The sequence below is a fragment of the Solanum verrucosum genome, unplaced genomic scaffold (assembly GCF_900185275.1).
Source record: "Solanum verrucosum unplaced genomic scaffold, falcon-dt-bn FXZP01000170.1, whole genome shotgun sequence".
NCBI lineage: Eukaryota > Viridiplantae > Streptophyta > Magnoliopsida > Solanales > Solanaceae > Solanum > Solanum verrucosum.
Genome location: NW_026020395.1, coordinates 1,731,093 through 1,741,050, shown reverse-complemented (window position 1 = coordinate 1,741,050; position 9,958 = coordinate 1,731,093). Strand labels below are relative to the sequence as shown.

At 42.3% G+C, this 9,958-nt stretch overlaps 1 protein-coding gene across 1 annotated transcript; it reads left to right on the top strand.

Moving 5' to 3' along the window:
- The first annotated feature begins 871 nt into the window (after positions 1 to 871).
- LOC125839232 (uncharacterized) lies at positions 872 to 7,364 on the top strand. The gene is made up of 2 exons (XM_049518200.1): positions 872 to 3,648; positions 3,917 to 7,364. The coding sequence occupies exons 1-2, from the start codon at positions 872 to 874 to the stop codon at positions 7,362 to 7,364; spliced, it is 6,225 nt and encodes a 2,074-aa protein (XP_049374157.1).
- The last annotated feature ends 2,594 nt before the right edge of the window (positions 7,365 to 9,958 follow it).

Here is a 9,958-nt window from a genome sequence, read left to right as displayed (position 1 = left end):
CTTTCCATTTGAGTCCTCCCGTTCACCCAAAATATTTTCGTGGATTAATCTGCTTGAAGCAAAATGACACTTGTGTGGTTATTATTATGTCATCTTATTTGCATATCTCGTTAAAAACAAAAACTAACACATATGTCTTTTGAGTTGTTCTTCTCTACAGGTAAAAACCGATTTGTGTTGAAATCAAACTGGCTGACCATCCCTACTTTACAAGATCTAAAGCAATCATACCATCCTTCCCTGATCATTCTCTGGAGAAAGGCAAGAGCAAAATGACTGGTACTTCTGAAGAAACAGGAATAGTGGATGTGACTATTAGAAATGCTGAACTCGCTGATCAGAGTGAGTTGATCTCTCAGTTAATGCAACGAATTGCAGACATGCAGGAAGAACTTCAACAGACCAAAGATCTGGCCAAACTGGCCATTGCATCGAATGAACCCCCCCTTGAAACAAGAAGACCGCCTCCTCCTTTTCCATCACTAAGTTCCCCATTACCCAACCATTTCCCTACCCATACCACAGGACCAATCACTTCCACCCCTAATCCTCATACCATTGATTTAACTGTATCCAATGCTCCTTACGCCAGCACTTCCTACCAAACACCACCACCATTACCAAATCAGAACCAAACACTTAACACTAATCACTCCCAAAACTTCACACCAACCTACCAAATCCCACCCCCAGCTACTGATAATCCACGTGTTTTGCCTAGCCAGCCTGCATACGCTTCCGTAACATTCCAAACTCCACCAGCCTATACAATCCCTGAACCATGTCCTAGCTTTCCCGTTCAACCGGAGCTGGATCACTATGAAGAAATGGAGAAGGAGTGGAGGTTGAGAGAAGAAAAACGTGAACAAAAATGAATATCATGAAGGATGCCATCTCCGAGGCGGTAAAAAGTGTCCAATCTTCGAGGAAGATAACAGGACTTGAGTATGAGGACCTTTGCATGCACCCTGACTTGGAAATACCCGAAGGTTACAAAATTCCAAAATTTGAAACCTTCAATGGTATTGGGAACCCTATGGCTCACCTACGAGCTTATTGTGATAAACTCGTGGGTATCGGGAAAAATGATGCATTGATTATGAGGTTGTTTAGTCGAAGCCTCAGCGGGGAGGCGTTAGAATGGTTCACATCTCAAGAACTCCGTCAGTGGTCTACATGGGGGGCTCTGGCCAAAGATTTCTTGGAGAGATTCCAGTTTAATGTCGAAGCTGTCCCTGACAGATATTATTTGGAAAAAATCAAGCAAAAGTCCACGGAGGACTATCGTGAATATGCGTGCCGCTGGAGGAAAGAAGCTGCAAAGGTACAACCTGTGATGACTGAAAACGAAATAACCTCTGCTTTTATTCGAGCTCAGGAGCCCGAGTATTATGAAAGGATGTTGCCTATGATGGGACAAAAGTTTTCGGAGCTGATCAGAATGGGAGAAGCAATAGAAGATGGCCTCAAGTCTGGAAAGGTTACAAGTCTCACTGCCTTGCAGGCCGCCAACAAATCCTCACCATCCATGGCAACAGGATTCGCTAGGAAAAAGAAAGAGGACGTGTCTGCTGTATCTTTTAGCCCGAGGCCAAGGCCGCAAAGGTATTTTGGGTCTGGTTCTGCCATTGGAAACTCCAACCGATTCCCCACCTCAAATATTTACCCACCATCTCCACAAGCTCCAATCCCAATCTACTATGCACAACAGAACTACCAAGCACCACCGCCCATCTACCAAAATCAACCACTAACCTACCAAAATACACTACCAAATCACCAAGCCAATTCACCAGTCTACCAAAATCCCGGACAAAACAACCCAAATGCCAACAATCTACCCCGTCCTAACCTTGAAAGAAAGCCTCCCAGAGTTTTCACTCCTTTGGCAGAAACACGTACCCAACTCTTTGAGCGTCTAAGAGCGGCAGGATTGATCCAACCAGTAGACGCAAGGGCAATTAATCCCACAACAAAGTTCTTCCGAGCAGATCAACGTTGTGCGTACCATTCTGGAGGGGCAGGACATGATACAGAAGGATGTATCAATCTGAAACATAAGATTCAAGACTTGATCGATAACAGGGTCATCACTCTCCAAGCCCCTGCCCCCAATGTGAACCTTAACCCATTGCCGAATCATGGAGTAGCTACCATCAACATGATTGAAAGAGACGAAGATTGGCTTACTAATGGGATTATCGGTGAAGCAGCTGTCAACTCACTTATACCAACAGTGGCCTCATTGACCATAAAGGCCCGTCCAGAGTTTGTTGTAATAACTGCACCTCATCAGGCATTTGCTTTGGTGAAGGAAGGAAGCAATGAGCAGTCCGAAAAAAGGTTTGTTGTCCAGGCGGCCGCCGTACAAGGGATGACACGCTCTGGAAGATGCTACATTCCAGAAGAACTAACTCAGGAGACACGAAGAAAGGAGAACCAGAAAAGGCCGATCACAGAAGGTGAGGCTGAAGAGTTTTGGCGAAGAATGCAGCCTAAGGAGTATTCCATTGTCAAGCATTTGGAGAAGACTCCCGCTCAAATTTCTGTTTGGGCTCTATTAATGAGTTCTGAGTACCATCGAAAAGCACTGTTGAAGGTACTTGATGAAGCATACGTGCCGACAGGAACAAGTGGTGAAAATCTGGCCGCCATGGTAAGTCATGTCATTGGGTGTCATCAAATCTCTTTCCGAGAAGAAGAGTTGCCACTCGAAGGGGTTATGCACAACCGTGCCTTGTATATCACTGTCAAATGCAGGGACAAGTTTGTAGCTCGAGTATTGATTGATAATGGGTCAGGGCTCAATATCTGCCCATTATCAACCCTGACTCAGCTAAAATATGATATAGGAAAAATCCGTCAAAGCCGCATGAATGTAAGAGCGTTTGATGGTTCGCAAAGAGAGACCATAGGGGAAGTAGACTTGTGTATCCAAATGGGGCCTGCAGAATTTGTCACTGAATTCCAGGTGATGGGTATATCTACAAGTTACAACTTATTGCTAGGAAGACCATGGATCCATGCTGTTGGAGCAGTTCCATCCACATTGCATCAGCTTTTGAAGTTCATCTGGGAGGACCATGAAATTGTCATTCATGGTGAAGGGAGTGACCGTAGGTACCCTGGTTTTTCCATTCCAGTGATTGAAGAGACTTCTCAGGGTACTGATTTTCACATGGTGGAGATAATGAATGCTGCTTTTGAAGACACGACACTGCAAGTACCAATGCCGCAAGTGTATAAAATGTTAGCTGTAACTATGCTGAGAAGTGGTTTTGAACCTGGGCGTGGGTTAGGCAAGAATTTGGATGGCATATCCGAACCTCTTCCTATACCACTTCAAAATTTTCGATTCGGTATCGGTTATGCCCCAACAGAGGAAGAATTGTTTGAAGCAGAAACAAGGAAGAAACATGACTGTGATATACCGAAGCCTATTCCAGTATTGTACCAGTCATTTGTTGCTAAAACTTTAGAGCCTGAGATTAATGGTCTAGGGGAAGGGATGGGAAGATTGTTTGATGAAGAAGATTGTGTTGTGATCTCGACAGAATGCACAACAACACCCACCATCCGAGATGCCGGACCTGGAGAGATGCTGCAGAATTGGATGGCCACTCCACTTATGATCCATCGAATGGCTTGGTAGACAAAGACAAGATTTGAAGTTTATTTTTGAAAATCGGTGTTGTTCGGAGAGGCCCGAAACCACCATTTATGTCACTTTATTTTTCATCGTAATGTTTAAAAAGGAAATGACTCATGAGTCATGACCAAAGTTTGTACGCCTTTTTAAAATTCCAATGAAAGCCTCGTTTATTTTAAATTGATTATCTTGTCATTGCGAATTATTCTGCAACAAATACATTTAAACTCTTTCCATCTAACATGGTTGATTTGTTGTTCTTTTCAGTAAAAATGAATCTAAACCTGCCAATGTCATGACATGTCACGAACACGGCGAACCAAGTAGGGTCGATGACGATGAGTGTGAAGAATATGATGAGGAAACTATGATGCCTGAACACCTTACCGAGGACTTGAGGCAACTTGAAGACGATAAAAAGCCCAATCTGGATGAAACAGAGACAGTAAACTTGGGAGATGACGGGTCGATCAGAAAAACCCGAGTCAGTGTTCATTTGGCAGCAACAGAAAGAGAAGAATTGGTCAAGCTGCTCAGACAATACATCGATGTGTTTGCCTGGTCTTATGATGATATGCCAGGGTTAAGCACTGATATTGTTTCCCACAAGCTGCCTATCAATTCAGAGTACTGTCCAGTAAAGCAGAAAACTAGAAAGTTCAAGCCCGATCTGAGTTTAAGGATAAAAGAGGAGGTCATGAAGCAGATCGAATCAAAAGTCGTTGAAGTGACCAAGTATCCCACTTGGCTGGCTAACATTGTTCCAGTGGCGAAGAAAGATGGAAAAATCAGGATATGCGTGGATTATCGGGATCTCAACAAAGCAAGTCCGAAAGATAATTTCCCCTTGCCAAACATCCACATACTCATCGATAATTGTGCTAAGCATGAGCTGCAATCTTTTGTAGATTGCTTTGCGGGATACCACCAGATTCTAATGGATGAAGAAGATGCAGAAAAAACAGCATTCATCACACCTTGGGGAGTCTACCATTATCGAGTGATGCCGTTCGGCCTCAAGAATGCTGGAGCCACTTACATGAGAGCAATGACCACCATTTTCCATGATATGATCCACAAAGAAATTGAGGTGTATGTGGACGATGTCATCATAAAATCCCGCGAGAGTTCGGATCACCTGACACACTTGGAAAAGTTCTTTAACAGGTTACGTAGGTATGATTTGAAGTTGAACCCAGCCAAATGTGCATTTGGAGTACCTGCAGGGAAGTTACTCGGATTCATAGTTAGCAGAAGAGGTATCGAGCTTGATCCTTCCAAAATCAAGGCAATTCAAGACTTACCTCCTCCAAAGACTAAGAAGGAAGTAATGAGTTTTCTGGGGAGACTAAATTACATTAGTCGATTCATAGCTCAATCGACGGTGATATGTGAACCCATATTCAAGTTACTACGAAAAGATGCGCCAACCAAATGGACCGAAGAATGTCAGAAGGCTTTTGACACCATCAAGAGTTACCTTTCGAATCCACCAGTGTTGGTGCCACCACGTGCAGGTAGTCCTTTGCTATTGTATTTATCCGTCTCAGACAATGCATTCGGGTGTGTGTTGGGACAACATGATGAGACCGGAAGAAAGGAGAGAGCTATATACTATTTGAGCAAGAAGTTCACATCCTATGAGGCCCGTTACACCCTTTTAGAGAGAACTTGTTGTGCTTTGACTTGGGTTGCTCAGAAATTGAGACATTATTTGTCGGCTTATACAACACATCTCATTTCGAGGATGGACCCGCTTAAGTACATATTTCAGAAAGCGATGCCCACAGGAAAGCTAGCAAAGTGGCAAATGTTGTTGAGTGAGTTCGATATTGTGTACATGACTCAGAAAGCAATCAAGGGACAAGCTTTGGCAGATCACCTTGCTGAAAACCCAGTAGATGAAGGATATGAACCACTTAGAACATATTTCCCTGATGAAGAAGTATTGTTTGTAGGGGAAGACATATCAGAATCATATCCTGGGTGGAGAATGTTTTTTGATGGAGCAGTAAACTCTATAGGATCAGGAATTGGAGCAGTGTTGATATCTGAATCAGGGCAACATTATCCAGCAACAGCAAAGCTCAGATTCCGATGCACTAATAACATGGCTGAGTATGAAGCATGTATTCTTGGCATTAGAATGGCTCTTGACATGAATGTTCAAAAATTACTTATAATTGGTGATTCAGACTTGTTGATTCATCAAGTTCAAGGAGAATGGGCAGTGAAGAATCCTAAAATCTTACCATACGTACAATTGGTACAAAGATTATGCAAAAGATTTAGGAAGACCGAGTTCAGACACACACCGAGAATACAGAACGAGCTTGCTGACGCCCTTGCAACCATATCGTCCATGATACAACATCCAGAAAAAAGTTATATCGATCCAATTGAGATAGTCTTAAAAGAACAACCAGCACATTGTTCACATGTGGAAGCAGAATGGGACGGGAATCCATGGTATATCGATGTGAAAAAGTACTTAGAAGCTGGCGAATATCCGGAAAAAGCAACAAGTATTCAAAAGAAAACAATCCGAAGAATGGCAAACAATTTCTTCTTGAATGGAGAAGTTCTTTATAAGAGGACACCCGATCTGGGATTACTGAGATGTGTGGATGCTGCAGAAGCCACAAAATTGCTTGAAGAAGTGCACGCTGGAGTGTGTGGGACGCACATGAATGGGTTTACATTAGCAAAGAAAATCTTAAGGGCGGGATACTTCTGGATGACTATGGAAAATGATTGTGGTCGATTTGTCCAAAAATGTCATAAATGCCAGGTACACGGAGATCTGATCAAAGTACCACCCCACGAGCTCAATACGATGAGTTCCCCTTGGCCATTTACAGCTTGGGGAATGGATGTTATTGGACCTATTGAGCCTGCCGCCTCTAATGGTCATAGGTTCATTTTGGTCGCCATTGATTACTTCACAAAGTGGGTTGAAGCTGCTTCCTACAAAGCTGTGACAAAAAAAGTTGTGGCCGATTTTGTTCGCAACAATTTGATATGTCGTTTTGGAGTTCCAGAGTCTATCATCACAGACAATGGAGCAAATCTGAATAGTCACTTGATGAAAGAGATATGTGAACAATTCAAAATTACCCACCGTAATTCAACTGCATATCGTCCTCAGATGAATGGAGCTGTAGAAGCTGCTAATAAGAATATCAAGAGGATACTGAGGAAGATGATTGACAACTACAAATGTTGGCATGAAAATTTGTCTTATGCTTTGCTAGGCTATCGTACCACAATCCGAACCTCAACTGGAGCAACTCCTTACCTATTGGTATACGGAACAGAAGCAGTGATACCAGCTGAAGTTGAGATACCATCTTTAAGGATTATTCAGGAAGCTGGAGTGAGCGATGCCGAATGGATTCGTGACCGATATGAGCAATTGGCATTGATTGATGAGAAAAGAATGAGTGCCGTTTGTCATGGCCAGCTGTATCAACAGAGAATGACTCGTGCTTTCAATAAGAAAGTAAGAGTTCGAACATTTGAGGTCGGCCAATTGGTGTTGAAACGCATTTTCCCTCATCAAGACGAATACAAAGGAAAGTTTGCACCTAACTGGCAAGGACCGTATGTTGTCCACAAAGTACTATCAAGAGGAGCCTTGGTTCTAGCGGAGATGGACGGTCAGGTGTGGCGCAAAGCTATCAATTCAGATGCTGTTAAGAGATACTATGTGTGAAACCTCAATTTGTATTTTCTTGTAATTTTCTTGTAATCGTTCTATTTGCTTGTAATCGCGTCGTTTTAGATTTTATCCCTCTTGCAATGAACTACGTGCGACCTGAATTCTCATAAATGAGATACGTAGGCGGCCTATGTCGGCCTCGGTCACCCATTTATCAATTCGTAATGTTTTCTTAGTACTTGAACTACGTTCGACCTGAATTCTCGAGAATGAGATACGTAGGCGGCCTATGTCGGCCTCGGTCATTTCCTTATAAAATTTTCTTTTTTGTCACTTCTCGAGATGGGAACTACGTTTGACCTAATTCCTGTCTCAACAGGATACGTAGGCGCCACAAGGGTTCAGTTATATTCCCAATAAGATTTCAATTTCCCCTCACAATGGAAACTGGGACGAATTTTTTGAGAAAACCTCAAAAATTCTACAAGAAGTGTCATTTCCTACAAACAAGAGTCAATATCATATTGAAATATGCAACTAGGGATAATTTTGAGGAGATCTCAAATGCAAGACTCCCGTGATCATCATCAGATTTGTTTTCGAAACATCTAACTGGGACAGAATTTTTGAGAAGGACCTCAAAAATTCCATCAAGGATACTCGGACCTTCGAAGTCAACTTTAATTGCCTCAAATTGACGTGTTCTTAAAGGGTTTTAAGTTGCCAGCAAGCTACCTGTCATATCACAATCTGAGACAAAGGGTTTTGTTCGTGTCGTGCATGTCGTGACAATTAATTGGCAGAGATTTTCTTTAAAACTACTTTTCAAAAACTTCATACCTAGCAAATGTTTTAATATGATCTTGTCTTTTGTCTACTGTAATGCATTGGACCTACCAGACAAAGTTGCAGAGATAACGAGACCAGGAGCAAGGCGATTTCAACACAGATCAGTGTTCCAAAACTAACATGTTTTTGTGGATGCAGGGTATAATGAGATCATCAAATGAACTATGTTTACCAACCAACCAGTTCAGGAGAACATATCCAGCAAATATCAATTAGTTGTGAGATACCGATGGAAATTATGTTATGATCAAAAAGTACCTATCATCATATCAAATATGGATGAAAGACGACGTTCATAGTCAAATTCATATTCAAATTGCTGAGAGGGCCATTCATATTCAAGTTGCCGAGAAGGCCATTCATATTAAAATTGCCGAGAAGGCCATTCATATTCAAACCGCCAAGAGGGCCATTGCATATTTAAACCGCCGAGAGGGCCATCATGTTCAAAACCCCAAGAGGGCCATTCATATTCAAATTGCCGAGAGGGCCATTCATATTCAAGTTGCCGAGAGGCCATTCATATTCAAACCGCCGAGAGGGCCATCATGTTCAAAACCCCAAGATGGCCATTCATATTCAAGTTGCCGAGAAGGCCATTCATATTCAAATTGCCGAGAGGGCCATCATGTTCAAAACCCCAAGATGGCCATTCATATTCAAGTTGCCGAGAAGGCCATTCATATTCAAGTTGCCGAGAAGGCCATTCATATTCAAATTGCCGAGAAGGCCATTCATATTCAAATTGCCGAGAGGGCCATTCATATTCAAGTTGCCGAGAAGGCCATTCATATTCAAGTTGCCGAGAAGGCCATTCATATTCAAATTGCCGAGAAGGCCATTCATATTCAAATTGTCGAGAGGGCCATTCATATTCAAGTTGCCGAGAAGGCCATTCATATTAAAATTGCCAAGAAGGCCATTCATATTCAAACCGCCAAGAGGGCCATTTCATATTCAAACCGCCGAGAGGGCCATCATGTTCAAAACCCCAAGAGGGCCATTCATATTCAAGTTGCCGAGAAGGCCATTCATATTCAAGTTGCCGAGAAGGCCATTCATATTCAAATTGCCGAGAAGGCCATTCATATTCAAATTGCCGAGAGGGCCATTCATATTCAAGTTGCCGAGAAGGCCATTCATATTCAAGTTGCTAAGAGGGCCATTCATATTCAAAATGCCGAGAAGGCCATTGCATATTAAATTGCCAATAAGGTCATTCATATTTAAATTGCCGAGAGGGCCATTTATATTTAAATTGTCGAGAGGGCCATTTATATTCAAACTGCCGAGAGGGCCATTTATATTCAAACTGCCGAGAGGGCCATTCATATGCAAACCGCCGAGAAGGCCATTCATATTTAAATTGCCAAATGGTCATTGCATATTCAGACCATCAAGAGAACCACCAACATATTACATCAATCTATTACTGCTTCGATATCAAAAGAAAAGTACACTGAAGATTATATTGCAAATATGAGACACAAGCTTTATTTGCTTCACGTCAAACCCGATAAAGTTGACGTCAAATGTTCAAGGAGAACAATTCAGTGTCAACACGGTAAAAGACATTATCCCTTCATTTGAATGACATTTTTATGCTAATGAGTTTTATCTCAGTCTTTGTCGAGAGCATCCAAGAGGATGAATTCTCAAAACAAACCACAGGTGCGAACGACATCAATTAGGGTGTAGCACAACGTGGAACTTTTTCTTAGCAGCGAACTGGGACATAGTCCAAAGAGGAGTGTCAAACTCTTAGGACGCGAGCAGAGGAACAACTTTCACCACAATCA